The sequence below is a fragment of the Zalophus californianus genome, chromosome 6 (assembly GCF_009762305.2).
Source record: "Zalophus californianus isolate mZalCal1 chromosome 6, mZalCal1.pri.v2, whole genome shotgun sequence".
Classification (NCBI taxonomy): domain Eukaryota; kingdom Metazoa; phylum Chordata; class Mammalia; order Carnivora; family Otariidae; genus Zalophus; species Zalophus californianus.
This window is the reverse complement of record NC_045600.1, coordinates 13,341,075-13,361,788: the sequence shown is the minus strand read 5'-3', so window position 1 is coordinate 13,361,788 and position 20,714 is coordinate 13,341,075. Positions and strand designations below refer to the sequence as shown.

Sequence of the window (20,714 nt, the reverse complement as noted above, 5' to 3'; positions counted from 1 at the left end):
GTGGGGAGATGCGGTGACTGAGTGATGGACATTAAGGAGGGCACGTGATCTAATGAGCACTGGGTATTATATAATACTGATGAATCACTGACCTCTACCTCTGAAACTAATAATACATTATATGTTAATTAATTGAATTTAAATAATGAAAAGAGTCTATTTGACTTTAAAGAAAATCCAGTAATCATCTAGGTAGAAGGATCTGCTTCATGAAATAGGCAAATCCTTCACATTGTATGTTTAAAGTTTTCAGATATTGATTTCACTAATATATAATCTAATATTAGAGCCCCCACGCAAGGGCCTATGCTCTGTTTTATGCTCCATCTTTGACTCACAGTAAGATCTTGGGCAAGTCACTGACATTCCCATATTTCAGTGTGTCAAACTAGCCAAAAAACTAAAGCATGACCTCACTACAAACCCAGTAGACTTGAAAGGTGAGATGTGCTTTGATAAATTAAAGAATTACCAAAAGAAAACTTAAGCTAGTAAAACCATATAAAGAATCGGAATAATGAATTTTACTATAATGAGTAAAATGATTCTAAAACGTACAGTTTTTAGCAAGTAAAGTCATGAAGAAGTTTCCAAGTTTTTTATTTGGGTGAAATTGGTTAAATGACAGGGGGAGAAATATTATTTTCAAAATCATGGATTATAGCAATTTAACCAAAATAATTATAAGGAATGGAAGGCAGAAGCTAATGAGTCCTTAATAATTAAACACATTTCATTTCCAGGACATTATTTCCCCTTACTTATACAATGTGTACGGTATTTTAAAATGTATTTCACTAGGTACTATATGAAAAACCTGACAAAAGAATACAAATTCCTTTAGAAATGAATTAGTTTTAAGATGTATTTGGCCATTTAGACTTGTAACTCACCAAATTATTGAATATTCTTTAAATTGATTTCTAATTAGTCCCTTTCCCTCTATTTCCCTGTTTCCAACTCCCCCACTCAGGTTTCCTGCCTTGAGCAAGCACAAGATGAAGAAGAAGAGGAAGAGGAGGAGGAGGAGGAAGATGATGATGATGACTGGGGATTTGTGAAATAAATGTCTTTTTCATCTGCAGAGAGAAGGCAACACCATTCCCTGGCTTGCTGCTGCAGCCTCTCTTTAAACTGAATAGCAGGTTCACCCTTTCTGCTGCATTTCAGAAGGAACGGCAGTAAGAACAGTTCCACAGAGGTTATTCCAGAAGTCTTGTGGCATCTGCAATGTGCCTGAACATTTTTCCTTTTTAAAAAAACATCTTTCTGCAAATTTTGTGAAAGCCAGAAACAAACGTAACCAAGGGAAGCCCTTTCTAGCAGAGTTTGTCAATTACACACTTTGCACATTCTCTGAAAGAGTAAACAAATGATAAATTGCAACTGTTGCCCAGGCCCTGTAAACAAAAGATCAAATTCTGTGGGCTGCCTTGGCAAGAAAACCAACTGCAGTATTTTGTCAAGATTTTTACAAGTTCTGATTTCAAATTAATAACTGAAATTGCCCTTTTCCTTGTTCACAGAAAAGCTGAAAACGGTAAATTTAAAGATAAAATATTTTAAAGAAAGGAACAGAATCAAGATTGTACGTTAAAATATAATCTAGCTCCACTGTAGAGACAACTTGCTGTTTGTTTCAGCTCTAATCTAGAAAATTCTAAGTGCCTATTTGTTCCTTCTTTGTTTTTCTGAATAAAGACCTGATCCCTCTCAGGACCGGGAAAATTAAGAAAAAATAAAAATCAAAGCATGGGTTTTAAGGTCTATGGAAGAGTCACACAGGTACATTAATTTCAGTTAAACCCAGAGCCAGGGTGAATAGTATTTTTCCGTAGGAAACAAAACAGTTAAGGGAGAAATATTATTCAGGCATACAAAAAATATTCAGTGGAAACGTGAAAACATTAAAAGAAGACTGGCTAAGCATATGAGCATGACACAGATTTAGCAACTCAGCATATATAATGTGTCAGAAATTGCTTCAAATTTTTAAGAGAAAAAAACATATGACCAATTTCTCTCGCGAGGAAAACTGCCATGCCCCTTCCAGACCCTCTCCAAGACAGGGGAAGGTGTGCAGTCAATTCCTCTGTCCCCAGCTCCCCGCGGCCGCCCCCTGCCCCAGGACCTCCTGAAACACCCCGAACGGAAGGCGGCCAGCTGGAGACCCCGGGGCGCGGGGCCTGGGGGACCCGGCTGCCCCAGGAGAAGGTGTACAAGATGTGAGGTGAGGGGGGTGTCCCACAGGTGCAGGTGGGGCTGGCGTGAGAGGCGGACAGCTTCTCACGTCCAGGGCCACCCCAGGTCGGGGCTGTGGACGCACTCTGCCCTAGTCCAGGCCCAGATGGGACCGGGGATTCCTCGCCCCACCTGCTCCTGCCTCTGCCCCAGCCCCACGACCTCTCCCCTCTCTCCAAACCGTTCGCGTCCCGGGCCCCCAGCTTGGTTGGGCCCGCGGCGGGCGCGCCGGGGCGGCGGGAGGCGGGGCGCGCCGGGGGCGGGGCCAACCGGCCGAGGCCCGGCCCTCACAGCGCCGCTCCGAGCGAGCCGGCAGCGGCCGTGGCGGAGGGATACGGAGTGCCCTATATATACCGCGGGGCGCAGGCTCGCACTTCGGCAGTGGTGCTGGGAGCCTCGCGGGCGCGGCGCCGTTACTCGCAGTCGGGCGGCGGCAGTGGCACAGCGCTGAGCGCAGATCGCGCCTTAGCAGTAGCAGCGGCAGCAGCAGCGGAGGCGCCCCCGCCGTCACAGCCCCTGCGCTGGTGCAGCCACCCTCGCTCCCTCTGCTCTTCTTCCCTTCGCTCGCACCATGGTAGGTCGGGAGTGGTAAACGGCGGCGTAGCAGCTGCCTGCCCATGTTTTCTTCCCAGATTTTTAGTTCAGCGCCCCCCTTTTTTCGGGGGGTTTCCTCTTTTCCGGGTGTTACGCAGCAGCTGCAGTTAAGAAGGACGCGTTTTGGATTTGCATTTCGCTTTTCTCGGCCAGGGTTTCTTACTTAAATTCCGGTCCCTCTTGGAGCTGGACTTGGCCGTGGGCTGTCCGCGGGCAGGGGCTCCGGCCGCAGCTGCACTGGGGCCTTCACATCCACCCCCTCCCCCAGCCCCGCACCACTGCATCCAGCGCGCCGCACCCGGGCTTCCCGCAGCGTTGCGCCTGGGCCGGGGCCCCGGGGGGCGGGGGAGCCGGGCGGGGCCGGGCACACGATCCCCTCCCAACCCCCCCCCACCCTAGGCACGGTGGCGGCGGGTCGGGCTGACTGCGGAGAATGAATGGGCCCGACCTAGCCGGTGGCGCACATTGCTCGGGCCGGGGCTTGGGGGGCGCAGCCCCCGTCCACCTCCCCCACCCGGCGACCCCGCTGGGCGCCCTGGCTCGGCAGCTCTCCCTCCTTCCTCCCGGGGGGCGCGGCGCGGGCGTGGGCTGGGAAGGAAGGAGCCGGGGAAGGGTGGGGTGGGGGCAGGAAGGCGAGGGGTGGGGGGCGGAGAGGGCGGAAGCGGCGGGCCGGCCGCCCTGCGGCCGGGCGGGGCCCTGCGGTGTGGCCGGGGCTCGTGTCCGCCTGTTTCGCACCCCTGCAGCCCCCCGCCCAGTGCGGCAGTGAAGGCGTGCGTGATCTTCTGTACACCGGGAGGTCCCTTCCCGCGGGAGGCACTCGGCTCACGCTAATTGGGGCGGGGGGGGGGGCGGGGGAGGAGGGAGCTGGCGCGCGGCTCGGTTTCCATTAGAGACGCAAAGTTTCTGCTCCGGGAGGAGGCGGCGGTGCGGCTCGCCGCCTGGGGGAGCAGAAGCGGGTGGGAGGCGCGGGGCGGGCTTGGCCCCCTCTAGCCGCGCGGTCCCGGAGCGGGGGTGGGAGTGGGGGGTGGTCCTGGCCAGGGAAGGGCGGTGCCCCCGCCCTGGGGCTGCCTCGTTCCTCCGCACCCCTCCTGCTCTCGGGGCACGCACGCCTGCCTGGCCCTTCGCCACTTTGCAGTCCGCAGGGAGATGCCCTCCACGTTTCCGCTTTCTCTGCAGCCTCTAGATTGCCAGATGCGCCTGTGCGCCTCGTTGGGTGTGTTTTCTACAGTCCCCTTCCTCCCTGGGCGGGCTGGGCTGACATCACCCACAGCGCTTTCTGGCTTGGCGGGATGGGGAGATGGCTCCCGACAGGTTCAGAGCACCTTTACCCTCTAGGCCAGAGCGATGTGGGGCCGGGTATTTCTTTATGGAGGAAGGCTGATGCTCTCGAAAAGCTCGCTAACCAACAGAGTTTTGCGGTGAGCTGGGACTGTTCTCCCCGGTAAGGTGACAGCTCCTCGTGCGAGGTGTGGTAGGGCTTCCTGTTGTACAAAGACAGATGTTGTCCTGGCGTTACGTAAATCATCGTGTCTCCTTCATTCGATATAAAGAAAACCGCCTTCCGGTGACTGGGGTAGAAAGGAAGGAAGACCCAATTCTAATTTGAAAAAATAAGTTTTCCTCCAAATCAGTATATCAGAACACCACACCTATTGGGAAAGTTTTCATTTTGAGAGCGTAAACATAACGTGGTTAGCTTTCTATTGGGACTGACTTTGTAACTGGGTTCATTAGGTGTACTTCAATAAAATAAAAATACAGGCTAGCTCTCCTTGCATTCTCCAAGTCCCCCGGCTGGATGCACAGGTCACAGGTTCCGTGTTGCAGAGACCAGACATACAAGTGCGAATTACCTTCATGGCCATCACCACCTGAGTAAAGTGTGTTTATTACAAGCAGCTCTTATGTCATACTGAAAATTGGTAGAGTGAATATTCTCTAGCAAAGTTGGTAGTTGCTCTTTTTCCAGAAAAGACGAGGTATAGTCTCATAATTATTATGTACTTTTGTGTGTATTTAAGGTTTGCAGTTTTGTAACAGTTCAGTCGTAGAGTGGTTGCATTTTTTCCTGGTTGCTTTATCAAAGATAATTTGAGGACATCAGCCATTATAAGTGGGAGGCTTTTAATAAATAACTGCCCAATTTAAGTGGAAAGCATTTATTACTTGGAAATGAAGTTGGTGGGGGTAATCCATTGCTGTGTATTTATTTTTTCCACTTAATTGTATCTCATAAAATAGATATGAAAGGCAGTTAATCCAACCCAATGCCATTATGTAATGCCTATTTGGAGGTTTTGGAGCGCCTGCAGCACTGCGCAAGGTGTGCTCAAAGCCTGCCCCTGGCCGGGATCCTGGCTGTGGTGACAGCAGCGTCAGGCTGGGATTCTCGGATGGAAGGGGGGACTGCGGTGTCCCTGGCGCAGTAGGTGGCGCTCTTCTTTCTCCGAGCTTGCCGCTGCATCTGATGTGGTGTGGCCTTTTGCCACTAGAGGTGCCATTTTTCAAATTATGAACTGACCCTTGTTAGACCTGGGAGCACACAGCCAGAGGCCCAGCAAAGAAAACCTGAAGTGAAATGTTGTCACTTCTTTGTCATCCTTTGTTTTTTAAAATCCCATAAAGTGTTCCCTTTATTCTTATTGTTTTTATTTAATGGCTAACAATTTCACATGGTTGGCTTTTTTCTTTTAAAGAGTGATTTTTTTTCGAAAGGTCAGTATCAAAAGTATAATTGGGAAAACTCTGTTGCTCTCAATCAGAGCTTGTGCACTGAGTTATAACCTCTTCTTTCTTTATGTAGGCTGATCAGCTGACCGAAGAACAGATTGCTGGTAAGTTGTGATGACATCAGGGAGGCCCCGTAGTCCAGAACTAGGCACGACTCCGTTCCGGCTGACTTCTCTGACCCTTCCCCCGACTAAAATTTGAGCAGTTTTCTAAGAACTTCCTTAAATAGAAGCAAGAAGCAGAAATATTTAGGTCAGGTGTTAATTCCTTGCCAGTATTTCAGAGGCGGTGTGAAAGGAAGTGGGACTAGCCTCCTTGCTCCGCTCTGCAGTGTTGGCTTCACGGTGGTCACTGCATGAAGTGACCCTGCCTGCCTACCACGAGAGTGCCCGGAGCCTGCTGCTCCCAAATGGCATTGAGAATTCTTAGGCCACAGGCCTTTTTGTAATTCACCACGAAGGCTTGTGTTTGCCGTTTGGAAATACGTGGGGTTGGGTGGAGATGAGGGTTAGGACTACTATAATAATTGGGTAGGGAGTTAGTTTAGATACTAGCTTTTAGTATTACTTGGAGGACTTTTTTTTGAGATGATTTCTCTTTAGGAAACCAGGGATGCCTTTGAAATGCCTTAAGTGCCAGCTAGAGAGAACACGCTGGTTACCTGGGAGTGTACGTTTCTAGTAACCCCTTCCTGTTGTGTGAAAAGCGTTCCTGTGGCTGTAGCAGTTTATCAGGAAGGGGCCTTAAAAGGGATCCCGCGGACCAATCTTCACTTGTCAGATTGGATTGAGGACTAATTTAAGTGTGTTTAAGCTTAGTTTTCTTTAAAAATATGGGAATACTGTGGTTTTATGGAACCGGTAACCAGGAGCAGTGTTTGCTTTATGGACTGTTGAATGAAGGCCGGTCCGATAGGACTATTGTGGTCTTTATTTCAGGAGATAAAGCCTGGGCAGTTTCTGATAATTTGCAGACTTGGCGTAAGAATTCTCAATGCCATTTGGTTTGCTTTGGCAAGCCCCCCAAGGGAAGTGTGTGCTGTGGCCGGTTGGGGTAAAGATCTTCATTCTAAAGGGTAAACTTTTGTTTTCAGAGTTCAAGGAAGCTTTCTCCCTATTTGACAAAGATGGCGATGGAACCATCACAACAAAGGAACTTGGAACTGTCATGAGGTCACTGGGTCAGAACCCAACAGAAGCCGAGTTGCAGGATATGATCAACGAGGTGGATGCTGACGGTGAGGGCTCAGACCTATGAATGAGTGCCAGTGTTGTGTAATTCAAGTTCAGACATGTCACAAGATTGTCTTTCAGGTCCCCAGAGCAAAGCAAATACGCAGCGCTCCTTTTGGTGGTTGCCTGACGGGCCGTTGACAATGAAAATAGAAGATTATGGGCCTGCCTTTGGCTGTGCTCACTGTCTAGAACATTTCCTGGATCAGATTGGCGTATTGTTCTTTTCTACTTGCCGTGACCTACAGCTCAATCTTTTTTATCAACTAGCCCATGAGTCTGCACTGAGTCTTTTGGGGAAGTAAAAATAAATAGCCATAGACCGTTTCAAAAAGCTGACTGTCTCCAGGAGGAGTGGGAAGTGAAGTGGGAGAAGAGCACTCTTAGACATTAATGTAGAATTGACTATAGCGTGAGCTGCAGATGTGTTTATTACAGAGAATTTTGAGGATCATGTAAGGATTGGACATGGAGTGCTTGATGACTGGAGGGAGTAGATTATGAACCTAACAGAAGGGGAAGATGAATAAAGTACAGAGCAAGAAGGAACAAGCAGTACCCCCTGTAACGGGGTCACCAACTGGTCACTGATTCCTCTGGACTCTAGAACAGTGGACAGTAGATCTTTTATTGCCCACTTTTTCTCAGTAAGCAATTCTTGAGTATTCCCCTCTCAAAAAACTGTTTTTTTGGAAACCATTTATATGCAGCTAATACATGACATTGTAGAACATGGTAAATTTTTTAAAAATGAGCTAAGAATAAGCAGTTTGGATCTAGACTACTTTCTAACATTTAAACATATGTATCATAAGGGGATAAAGTAGAATTAAATTTGGTCATGTATATTTAGAAGCAGGGGTTTTGGGTGAGCTCTTTAACAAGTGGTTTCAGCTTATTCAAGCTACTCTGGAGAGAGTGTTCATCCATGTTAATGTTCTGGAAAAGGGGTAGTTCATAATTCCCTCTTGTTTGACTGCTAAGATGATTGGCCATCTGGGAACATGGGGTGGCCACCCCCCATCTTATGTGAGCCCTGAGAAACGGTGCTTAGGGACTGGCAAATGGATTAGGCTCTTAGATTGTATGGAACAAGGAAGGAGTGAGTCGTCCCAGGCCACAAAATCTAGTATTTGTATTGAATAAATGTAATGCCTAAGGGTGTCTTCTCTGCATGACTATGAGATAGCACTTCAAATAATTTACTTCATCTTGCATGAATACCATAATGCTTTAAAATTTTGGAGGCCAAAGGAATTTCTGAATTATTATTTTGATTTAAAGGTACTGGTGAAAATGAATAACTTAACCTGAGGCTTTTTTCTTCTAATTTAATTTTGTTTCCCTTTAATTCAAGTTACATTGTTAATCTGCTGGCTTGTCTTTGGGGGGTGCTCGCCTAACTCTTAGCTCTGGAGGGGGAAGTTATTTGGAATACTGGCTGTAGAACAGACTCTTCTGACCCAGTTTCCTAAGTGGTAATGGTCTGAGCTATGAAAACACTTCTCCGAGCCTTGCCCTTAGTGGGGAAACAAAGACCCTGAGTTGGAAAAAAAATGATTAGGTGATTTATCATCAGAATGTGGCCGGGAAACACCTTCTGGAGAAGACTGTGTGATACTTTATGGTCCGTGGCATAAGAAAGTCCATTTTCTCCCCTCCTGTAATCCTTTTCTTCTGTAAAAACATTTTGTTGTGCTGGTGGGCCAGTTCTGGGCCTTGACCAGCATCATGAGCCAAGGCAGAGGTAGGACCGAGGGCTCACCCCTCACTTGGGCGGGGGGAGACAGTCTTGAGTGCTTCCGTCAGGAATGAAGGGTGCTGTGGGCTTTCTCCTCTTGAACTGCATAACCGCCTTTAGCAGTCAAGAATCTACACGTGCAGTTTCCTTTGCATCATGAAGTGCTCTCCTGGACCTTGATTACTAGTTTGAATTATGTGAATATGTGAAATTGCCCTGCAAAGTATTTGAACAATTGAGACTTAGAAATGGTTTAACCTCATAGAATAACCGATCAGTTTGTCCAAGTGAGTCTTAACCGTTCTCTAAAGTGCTTTGAAGATTATCACTGCTGGGGAGGGAGCATCACTGGAGCATTTATTTTATGTGAGCTTTTGTTTTTTAATTTGAGGAAATGGCACCATCGACTTCCCAGAATTTTTGACCATGATGGCTAGAAAAATGAAAGATACAGACAGTGAAGAAGAAATTCGCGAGGCATTCCGAGTCTTTGACAAGGTAAATCTGCGTCCGTGTTGCAGACCGTCCCTATGGACAGCTTCTTTGCTCCCATTTCTGAAATACTTAGAACACTTAAACCGAATTGCCTGGGCCTCTGTGGTGATCTCACTTTGAAATAAGCCGACTTAACTGCAGCGACCTTAAATTGGGTGAGGGTGAGCATAAGTAGTGGGGAATTCTGAACCAAGCTTCTTGATTGCTGCCTTCACTTTGTTAGCGCTTGTCAATCCCCTGCATTTTCGGTGCTCACTGAGGGCTCGCACTTGGTGGGTTGGGTGGGGACTGGAGCTGGGTGACCTGTCCCTGTGTGCAGAGTTGGCAGTGCCGGGTGAGGGCACGAGTAAGTCCCAGACCTGCGTGCCCGTTCAGAAGCCCTCTCCGCCACCCCTCAGTAGCCCCTGCTTAATGTTCACAGGATGGCAATGGTTACATCAGCGCGGCGGAGCTACGTCATGTCATGACCAACTTAGGAGAAAAACTAACAGATGAGGAAGTAGATGAAATGATCAGAGAAGCAGATATTGATGGAGATGGGCAAGTCAACTATGAAGGTAAAAACACTGCAGAATCTCTTTAGCTTAGTTTTTAATAGTCTTCCCTTACATATCTATAAACAAGTTAACTGCTTCATGAGACACTGATTTTTATTTATTTTCTTTATGCAGAGTAGAGATGTTGTGTTCATTCAAGCTGCTTTTGAAGATAACCAAAAGTTATGATTATTTGTCTTTACAGAATTCGTACAGATGATGACTGCAAAATGAAGGCCTACTTTCAACTCCTTTCTCCCCTTCTAGAAGAATCAAATTGAATCTTTTACTTACCTCTTGCAAAAAAAAAAAAAAAAAGTTCATTTACTCATTCTGTTTCTATATAGCAAAACTGAATGTCAAAAGTACCTTCTGTCCACACACACAAAATCTGCATGTATTGGTTGGTGGTCCTGTCCCCTAAAGATCAAGCTACACATCAGTTTTACGATATAAATACTTGTACTACCTTAATGATAAGGAAGCACCTAGTGGACTCCTTGCAGTTCCATTTGCTCATGATTAATACACTGTTTGGGCTGGCCAGTTTTTCATGCATGCAGCTTGACAATTGAGCACAGTCAGGCATTTGTATTAAAAACAAAAAATGAAAAAAACAAATTTAAAACTTCTTCAAATGGGTTCTAGTTCAATTTGTTAGTATAAATTGTCATAGCTGGTTTACTGAAAACAAAACATTTAAAATTGGTTTACCTCAGGATGCTGTGCAGAAAAATGGGTGAAGGTTAAACTGTCTAGACGCAGCCCCACTTAGCAGGACGGCCCTCTCGTACTACCGGGTGCCCCCACCCATGGTGACCATGACACTCATCCTGGTGGCATGCCGCGTGTGTTGGTTTAGCGTTGTCCCGTGTTGTCCTAGAACGAAATGGGTGTCAGGCTGTCACCATTCACACAATTTTTTTTTTTTTTTTTTAAAAAGAAACCTTTACCAAGGGAGCATCTTGGGACTCTCTGTTTTTAAAACCTCCTGAACCATGACTTGGAGCCAGCAGAGTAGGCTGTGGCTGTGGACTTCAGCACAAGCATCAACATTGCTGATCAAGAAATTACAATTTATGTCCATTCCAAGTTGTAAATGCTAGTCTTTTTTTTTTTTTTATTCCAATAAAAAAAGACCATTAACTTAAAGTGGTGTTACATGCTTTGTAAAGCTGAGACCTCAACGGGGACAAGGCAGTTGGAGGAGAGGGCAGTACCTTTAAAAGCCCAAAGCCCAGCATTGGGCTTGCCCTCCCGCCCTCCCCTCCCTCCTGACGGCCCAGCACCAACCTCTGAGCCTGAGACCTTGCCTAAAACAGGGCAGATAGCAGTTGCTTCATCCTATCTATGGACATGTAGGTCTACTTGTATTTTCACTGGGGGGGGGGGGGGGCGGGGGTAGGGTGGGGGGAGTGAACCCTAGTAACTTAATGATTTATTCAGGCAGTGGCGCTCTTCGTAATGAAGGAAAAAAACCACTTTTTTTCAAGCATGTACTTAGGGGTTCTTCTCAGTCGTGCTGCTGATTACCTGTTTTATGTAACTACTTGAGACCATCTGTGCAAGAGACATGATTTAGTGTGTCTGTCTGTAATTCGATCCTTGCTGTGTGGTAGAAGCAGTAGTCCCTTCTAAGCCAGTCTTTATGCCTAAAAGACTCTACCGGTCACCTTTGATTCATGATTTTTAATTTATGATGCTACTTTTCCTTAGCCTCCTTTTCCTTCCCCCCGCCAAAGTTGAATTGACTTTGCTCTCCTCCTCCCTGCCCCCAAGTAGAACTAATGCTAGCCCCCAGCTTGAAAGTAAACTCCAGCCTGGAGGGGATTTTGTGTCTAATGATAAACCTGTAACCAAAACTGAGATAGATGCTGGTACTGGTCTTCGCAGTGGGATTGGTGTGCTTTAAAAACCCCTTCAAAGGAATATTGCAACCAGTGCAGAACTCTTTGAAATGCAGGCTGGATGTGCATTTGGTTTCTCACCAGGAAGGAGCGTTGGGTTTTTGAGTGTTTCTGTGGGAGGTTTTAATTTGCCAGGGAACCGCGGCAGGCTGCTAGTGAGGCAGCAAGAAGCTCTTGGCAGCCAAATGGGTGCGTTCAGGGCTGATTTATAGAGACCCTTGGCTTCTCCCTCTCCTACTCCCTGTCTTTCTGGCATTTTTGCAGCTTGCTAGATTTCCTGCCAGAGGGATAGGTCAGAGCAGTGGAGAGGAGCCTGCCCATTTACTTCTGCCGTTGGTCCTTAGACTGGGTGGTTGTCAAAGAGACAATGGAGCTGGAGGGGACTTTCACAATTCCCTGAATCTGGAAGGCACACCTGAGAACACCTTGGAGGTTCTTCAGGTGAAAGGGAGGACCGAGGGCTCCTGGATGTTTCTTGCAAGGGAGGCCAAGTGTTGACCCATTCAGGCCTGTGTCTGATGGCTTCTTGGTGGTTTGAAAGAGAGTTGGGGGTAATTTAACTTGTTTTTAAAACTTTGCCTTCTGTCTTAACTCTTCCGTCAAGTCTTTTTCTAGAAGCTGGGTGGGCTCCATTTTAGCGGTCCCACAGTCCTTCTGAAAAGACTGCTTTTGAAACCAGATTCTTAACATGGCTAGCATCCTGTTTGGGAAGCAAGCCTTTCCCCCCGGGGAGTGCTGAGTCCCCAGCTTGGTGCAGAGGGCGGCCCTGTCCACCGGAGCCTTTTCCCTCTGGCTTTTGAGGGGAAGACCAGCCCAGGTGGGGTCTTTGCAGGCTGCATGCGTTTGTGAGAGGAAATAGCTGGGTGTTGGGTCAGTACCCTGAAAGTTGGTTAGCACCTCCCTGTAAACTCCTGCCCCTTACTTCTAACTGCTCTATAAATATATACATATATTTATATATATAAAGTGACTAACTGGCATCCCGCTTGAGCCTGAGACTTGCCATAAGAAACTGCTGAGTCCTTGGCAAACACTTTCATAGTTTTGTTCTCCATCTGTTGGGGGTAGGTGTTGAGCAAGGCAAATTCATCTCGATGTTTCAGATGGGCTTTTGACGCACTGTTGCCAAGGAAGGCTTTTTCTGATTTTTAGACAAACGAATTTTTGCACACTTTAATTGGTGTCTTTCGGCAACTTAAACACACTGAAAATTAGCTACTGTACATATTTTTATATTCTCTTTATAAATGCATGTCTGACTCTACCTGTAACCCGTGTTGTGACGAGTGGCCGTCCAGTAGGCCTTCCCGAGTGCCGCTGTGGCCTGTCAAGAGTGGCAGCATATTATATTAGCCCCTCAGCATACTGGGAACTTCTTCCTAAACAAAGAATGTAAATTTGGTCAAAAGTCTGCTCTTTGGTTCATTCAAGTGATTTTAAACATTTGAATTATTATATATCCGAAGTATACTATCCTTTCAGCAGTGACGAGATTTCCATGAATGTGTCTTAACCTATCCCCTTCAGCTGGAAGTTAGTATTTTCCTTTTTTTTTTGATCCCTCGAAGTTGTCTTGTAGGAGACAAATTCTTTGCTGTCCGTATCCCTTGGAGTAAGAAGGTAGCGGCATGGGTGGAGCGTGTGTTCTTTCTCCAGCTCTTGTAATGTTCCTAAAATACGTCTGTAGCAAAGATGGCGGGAGTTCTGATAACAGAAGGTACCCTTCACCGTGGCAATTTTAAAAGGAGATGTACTTGAACGTTTCTGTAAATCTTGAGATAAAACTGTTTGGAGATTTAACCACCTCTCTGATGGGGGACCAACTCTATGGAAATTGTAAATAAGTTTTATTTATAAACCTGGCACTGTATTCAATAAACATTTCTGCAGCCTTTCATCTCTAACTGCGAACTGTGTAGGTTTTTAGCTTGTATAGCCTCCAGTCCCTTCTGCTTAATGAACAAGGTACTCCTGCCCCCAGATGTAATTCCACCCAGGCTCTAGGACGGTAGGTGAGCAGGAGGGCCCCGAAACACCACGGACACATCCCACGACAGCTCCACTCTAGTTTTCAGTTCAGGGATTAATAGCTGACATTTGAACACTATCTCGTGGCGTATTACCGTATTCGTGCTTGCTTTACGTGGGAAAAGGCACACCAGAAAAAGATTCACCTCCGTGTTAGTCCCAAGTGCCTTTAGGAATGGCATGAAGAAATACACTTTAAAAATTGGACGGGAATTTTGAATTGCATAAGCACTTAGCTCTGCCCATGGCAAGAGCAGGGCAGTGGAGGAAAGGGGATGGGAGGCAACTTTCCAGCCCTGGAGTTGAAACCTACCCCTTAATCAGTCCTGTTCCAGACCCTGATCCTGGGCAAAGTTCTGTAGCAGGAAAGGCCACCTCTGTCTCCAGAAGGATCTTTTCCAGGCTGCCTTGCCTGTTTCCTTCTACACAAAAGCAGCAAAGGGGGCTGAAAAGAAGGGGAAAGATGACAGGGAATGCCGCTGCTTTGGTCAGAAGGCTCGAGCCCCACTTGCAGGGAGCATTGGGCTCCTCCTGTATACAGGAGCTGACCAAGGATGTGGATGCTGCTGTGGGGACAGAACCCTCTGCCCTGACGTTTTTGGCCTGGGTCTTAGCTTGGGTTTTGTCCCTCTGTAGCTCTGGGCAGGCACTTTGCTTCTCTGGGCCTCATTTTCCCCCTTGGTTAAAATAAGAGTATTGGACTAAGTGGCTTTCTGGGATTCTGACCAACCCAGCTTGGCATCACTTGTTTAAATTGAAATTGCAGCCTAGGGCGCCTGGGTGGCAGCCGGTTAAGTGTCTGCCCTCAGCTCAGTCATGATCCCGGGGTCCTGGGTTGGAGACCCGCATCAGCTCCCTGCTCATCGGGGAGTCTGCTTCTCCCTCTGACCCTCCCCCTGCTCGTGTTCTCTCTCTCTCCCTCTCTCTCTCTCTCTCTCTCTCTCTCTCACATGCGTGCTTTCTCAAATAAATGAAAATTAAACCGAAAAAAAAAATTGCGGCCTCAAGGGTGGGAGGCAAAATATGTGGGCGTGCTGTATGCCTTGAGGTGACAAATGGGGTTTTTAGTGTCAGCAGCTCCGTGTTGGGGTGGAGTGGAGGTTAAGCTTGCTGTTAGACTGTGATGTAATATTGGAACGTGGGTCAGAGAAACTGATCATTAAGTGACTTCCATCCTCCTCCCAGGACGGAAATAGGAAGCTCCCACTCTGCCTGCAAGAGAGTCAGTCCAAGTGGCAACGTCATCTGGATTTTCAGCAGCTTTGGTTCAGGAAACACACACACATGCACACAAACACACACACACACACACAATTTCCGATTTAAGCTGAACTTCCCTGGGCACTGGGGGCTGGAGCACCCAGTGACTCAGGATGCCTTAGAAGGAAATAAAACTTGAAAGTTTTTTTATAGCTTGGAGCTTCTCTCCCACTGCCCTCAACCCTCTGCCAGGGAACGGGAGGAGTTAGCTCATGATCCAGAACCCTTCTGGAGAGCAGATGAGGGCAGCGGAGCTGGCCTGCTTTCCCGCCTCGCCCATTGACAATCCCTGAACGTGGGTTTAAAAAAAAGGGTGTTCGCTTTCTTCACAAGAATCGTGTTCTGCCTGTGTGTCAGCAACCTTTGGAGCGAGTATTTACACAGGCAGATAGTACTTGCAATGTCTCATTTTAAAGTTTTATTTTCACTTTTACAAAGATGAAAGGGAGAATCTGGAGGTTCTTCCACTAGTAAGACAATTTCTTAAATTTTGTTACATCATCTATCTTGGCTGCATATAAAGATGGACGGTTCGCTTTTAAAACTAATTTCCTTCCCCTTGTTGGGTCTTAGTATGCCCTTCAAGTTGTGACTTTCTTTTTAATTACTGTGTTTTATAGTAAAAGAATTTTTTTTTTCCCCACAGAGATTGGTACCAGAGGCAAGATTTGAGATAATGGGTTATAAAAAGAAAATAGAAAATAAATGAAAAAGTAATTATAAAATAATTTTTTAGTTAAAAGGACTGGATCAGGGGCGCCTGGGTGGCTCAGTCAGTTAAGCGTCTGACTCTTGATCTCAGCTCAGGTCTTGATCTCAGGGTTGTGAGTTCAAGCCCCACACTGGGCTCCATGCTGGGCGTGGAGCCGATTAAAAAAAAAGAAAAAAGGACTATATCATAACATTGTAGGTCAAACTCTCAGTGCAAATATCCATATCTGGTGATTCTCAAATTTCTGGGAATACCTACCATGACAAGAAGCTTGTTACCTCAACAGGTGCCCAGTCCCACTTTTACAAAAGCATGTTTCTGATTCTAAAAGAAATGTTTATTGTATAAAATCTGTGATATCAAATGACCCCACTACCCTGTAAAACATAGTTAACTCTTAGTATTTCCTTCCAGAATTTTTTCTCACCATATGGATGCAGAGATACAACTCACAAAATTGGGATCTCTAGGTATGGTTTTTAAAAATTAAGCATGATATTATTTATTATATACAATTACATATTCTGTATACTATATACATATATAATATGATCTTTTTGTTCCTTAGCTTTTTTCTTGAGATAAAATTCATGTTCCATAAAATTCACCCTTTTAATAAATGGTTTTTAATACATTCACAACATCGAATTTTAGAGCATTTTCATCACCCCAAAAAGTACTCATTAGCAATCACTTCCCATTCCCCCTTTCCCCTACCCGTGGCAAACATGAATCCACTTTGTGTGTCTCTAGATTTACCTATTCTGGACATTTCATATAAATTGAATCATGTACTCATAATTTTTTTCCCTCTCGTTTTCACTTTTTATACTGGACATTCCTCCATATACTTAAATTCTTGGATATAATTTTTAGGAGCTGGCTATATCAATATGGCATACTTTCGTTAACCAATCCCCTAATAAAGGCCATTTGGCCCATCCCCTTTTGAGCAGTTCTAAGTGTGAGAACATTCTTAATAGGTTGCGTTCTTCCTTTTAGCTTCTACTCATTGGTTCCTTGTCAGCCTGGTGGAGCTAACACCGGACGTCTAATCCTATTTCCACACTGCAGACCTTTGGTCTTTTCCACTTCCACACACCCCTCCTTAAATATTCAGGCTTAATATTTACTTCTTGTTTTTTGTTGTTGTTGTTGTTGTTTTTAAGACTGCTCTGAGAGGAATCAACACAATATAGTGAACTTTGCCTAGATTCTGGATTCAAACAGATTTCTGCATTTAAATCTTGCTTTCCCAAGTGGTACAACTTGACAGGTGACAACTCTGTCCTTCAGTGTCCTCAAGGTGGTTGTAAGAGTGAATGAGACGACAGAAATCCTCTAGCACGGTGGCTAGCCCGTGGAAGGTGCTTACACTCTCTCTCCTATGCGTTGTGAACTCCGTTACCACCAGAGAAAATGAGGTCAGGTTTACAGTTTCCTTCGTTGGATCCAGCTCATGATGGCTTTTGGGAATTGCCACTTCCTCTCTTTGTTAAAATCACACAAACCTTCTGTTTAGGCTTTGACTCCTCTTCCTTTTGGAAGTCCTGATGAGAGTTGCCAGTGTCTAGTCTTCTGGGGAGTTCTGCTCCCCAGAGCTCATGGGCAGGCCGACTGGACCCTCAGTGGGGCTGGGCCTAAAACCTTCTGTCGGTGTTCTCCCTTGGTGTGCCCACATGGGAAGATTTGTGGCTTCTTTGGGCACTCGCAGACTGGGTCTTCTCTGGAGAATGATGGAGGTCCCATTCTTGTTAAAGGTCAGTCTTAATAGAGGCGGTTGACCACAGGCGGGAGAGGTCAGTGGTTAGGCCCTCTCTTTGTTCTCTGGAACATCTCATTACCTTCCATCCCTGGCAGAGGCCTGCCTCTTCATGCTCCTTCTCTTCCGGGACCCCCGTCGTTCTTTCAGAATTCCAATGAGTCCTTGAAAAATGCTCACTGCCCCCAGCTGGGAGCCCTTCTCTCTAGGATGGCTGGACCTGGCCCAAATTTGTCTAACACCATGGAAAGTAAAGCTACCTGGTCACATCCTGCCTCCCCTCTTCTCTGCCAAACTCCACCTCCACCTGGAACATGTCATCCGACTGGGCTCCCAGGATCTGATTCCAACTCCAGGTCAGAGACCCCTCCCCAAGTCCCAGAAGTAGGCAATGACCCAATGGTTGGCTAAATCTTAAGCAAGCTCATCTTTTTTGAAGGGTTCCGGAAGGAAATGCAGGGTCTGGATGCAGCTGTTCAAACAGGGCAAATCCTTTAACTCAGCCTCACATGTAACTGCTGGGCCTTCCCGTTCAGGCTGCTCACCTGTAACCAGGGAGGAATTCAGAACATAGTTTTTTTGTTGTTGTTGTTGTTTGTTTTTTGCTGTTTCTTCCTGGGAGAGCCAGCCGATTAAGGGAAAGTGTAAGAGGGTTGTATTCTAATTATTCATTCTCAGGTTTGATGCCTACAATGTTCAGAGCTCAGTCTCTACCTTTTGAGGAGCTTCTGCAGGCTTTTCGAAGAAATATTAGTAACTACAACTGCCAGACAGCATGCCGATGAATAAATATACCAACTTGAATACAGAAGAACTGATGCAGACATAGCAGAACAACGTGTAAAACAAAAACTGACAACAAGAATAACAACTCCAGCATCATAGAGATTTTAATAGTCTTCTTCCAGTAATTAGGAAATCAAGCAGACAATAGTACATTTGAACTACACAATTCACAAATTTGATCTCACGGATATGTAGAACATTTTATTCAGCAAGTAGAGATTTCAGATTACAAATACTAATTAGTTCTTAATAATATTAATAAATTAATAAACATCATATTTTCTAATGTATAATCAGAAATACAAATATATAAATAACTAATAATACAATGAAATTAATAAAAAGATATTAGAGAATTAAAATTGACTATATATTAGATCATAAAGTAAATCTCAACAAACATTTAAAAATATTTCATACTGACCGTGTTATCTCATAACAATGCAATGGATGAAAAATAATTAAAAAACCACAACTTTAATTTTTTATTTTTAAAGATTTTTATTTATTTATTTGACACAGAGAGAGAGAGGGAGATCACAAGCAGGGGGAGGGGCAGGCAGAAGGAGAAGGAAAAGCAGGCTTCCTGCCGAGCAGGGAGCCCGATGTGGGCCTTCTTCCCAGGACCCAGAGATTGTGACCTGAGCTGAAGGCAGACGCTTAATCGAATGAGGCACCTAGGTGCCCCTAAAAAAAAAAAGCTTTTAAAATACCCATTTGTTTTGAAAATTAAAGTCCATTTCTAATGACGCCTGGGTCTTAAATCATAATGACAATCTAGAAAATGTTTAGGACTGAATGAAAACAAAATTCTACATTTCAAAACTGTAGGATACAGCTTGGAAATGCATAAGCAAAAAGAAGAAAAGCCAAAAATAATAAATAAGGTAAATTTCCAACTTGAGTTAGAAAAAGAATACAATAAACCCAAAGAGAGCACAGGTACAAAATACAAAATGAAACGCAAAACAAAGTTACCAAAAAGAAGATCAACAGAGTGGCTCAGTCGTTAAGCGTCTGCTTCGGCTCAGGTCGTGATCCCGGGGTCCTGGGATCAAGCCCCTCATTGGGCTCCCTGCTCCGCGGGAAGCCTGCTTCGCCCTCTCCCGCTCCCCCTGCTTGTGTTGCCTCTCTGGCTGTGTCTCTCCCTGTCAAATAAATAAATAAAATCTTTAAAAAACAACAACAACAAAAAAAACCAAAGACATACAGTTGGCTCTCCGAAAAGATTATTAGAAAGGTATGGCAGTGCGTAAGAACTTAAAAATATAATTACCCTATGATCTCGCAATCCCACTTATGGGTATATACCCCAAAGAATTGAAAGCAGGGACTCTAACAGATATCTGTACACTCATGTCCATAGCAGTATTCTTGACAACAGCTAACAGGTGGAAGTGACCCCAGTGTCCCTCAGTGGGTGAGTGGGTAAACAAAATGTGTACACACACAATGGAATATTACTCTGTCTTAAAAAGGAAGGAAGTGCTGACCCATGCCAAAACATAAATGAACCTTGAAGACATTGTGCTAAGTGAAAGAAGCCACTCACAAAAGGACAAATACCACATGATTCCACTCTAGGTCCCTAGAGTAATCAAATTCATAGAGAAGGTAGAATTTCTAGGTGGATGACAGAGAGGGGAGGAGGGGGAGTCCTTGTGAAGTGGATAAATCTTCAGTTTTGCAGGATAAAAAAGTTCCTTGGAGACGGATGGGGGTGATGGTTGCAAAGCAACATGAATGTACTTAATGCCACCGAACTGCACACTTAAATTTGGTTAAAATGTTAACTTTATGTTATGCATATTTTACCACAATTTTTTTTTTTTTTAAGTCCAGGAATTAGAGAGAACATTACAGAAAGATAATGTCATCCTGGAAGTTGCTCATATTGCAGATGATGTATTCTCTTCTGTTGCGTTGATTTTTTCCCCCATTACTTCACCATTACTGTAATGTGTAATTATTACAGTGTTATAATCGAAGTTAATTTCTGGCATTTCAAGTAAAAAAAAAGTTACTATAAATCTCAGGCAGGGCTGATGAAAAAAAATGTTAGGAACGAAAAGGGAGACATAGCCACAAATAAACCAGAGATTTTTTTAAAAAGCATACTATAAAACTTTGATGCCAGAAATATGAAAACCTAGGTAAAAGGGACAATTTTGTAGAGAGGAGAACTGACTGAGGAAGAAGTAGAAAATTTAAAACAAACTATAACCATTAAGGAAATCTAATCAGGAGTTAAAAATATATCTACCAGTAGTGAAGGTCCGTCAAATTATTCCATTCCTCCCTCTGGGTGATGAGGTCTTTGTCTCGTCCCCTTGAATCTAAGTGGGCACTGTGACTACCCTGATCAATGGAATACGGTAGAAAGGATGTGCTAGTTTCTGGGTTCATGCCTTAAGAACCTGGGTTTTTCCAATTCTGTCCTGGGAATATTCCGGAAGCCCTGAGATCTTCATGCGGAAGAGGCCACATGTAGGTGCTGGGCCAAGGCTTCCTGCTGCTGCCCCTACCAAGGTGCTCGAGGTGTGAGGCCATCTTGGACCCTCCAGACAGTGTCATTGGCCCCTGAGTAACCTCAGTTGACCTCTGGCCACAATACTTGTCCCTTCACTGTAGGATGACTGGCTCCTTCTCAGCCGGTGGGTCTCAGCTTTGATGTTTCCTCTTCAAGAATC

At 45.3% G+C, this 20,714-nt stretch overlaps 1 protein-coding gene across 1 annotated transcript; it reads left to right on the top strand.

Moving 5' to 3' along the window:
- Nucleotides 1-2,581: 2,581 nt before the first annotated feature.
- CALM1 (calmodulin 1) lies at nucleotides 2,582-13,373 on the top strand. Its single transcript, XM_027569245.2, has 6 exons — nucleotides 2,582-2,815; nucleotides 5,639-5,669; nucleotides 6,659-6,802; nucleotides 8,930-9,036; nucleotides 9,455-9,590; nucleotides 9,775-13,373. Exons 1-6 carry the CDS (start codon nucleotides 2,813-2,815, stop codon nucleotides 9,801-9,803), a joined length of 450 nt encoding a protein of 149 aa, XP_027425046.1. The 5' UTR covers nucleotides 2,582-2,812; the 3' UTR covers nucleotides 9,804-13,373.
- Nucleotides 13,374-20,714: the final 7,341 nt, after the last annotated feature.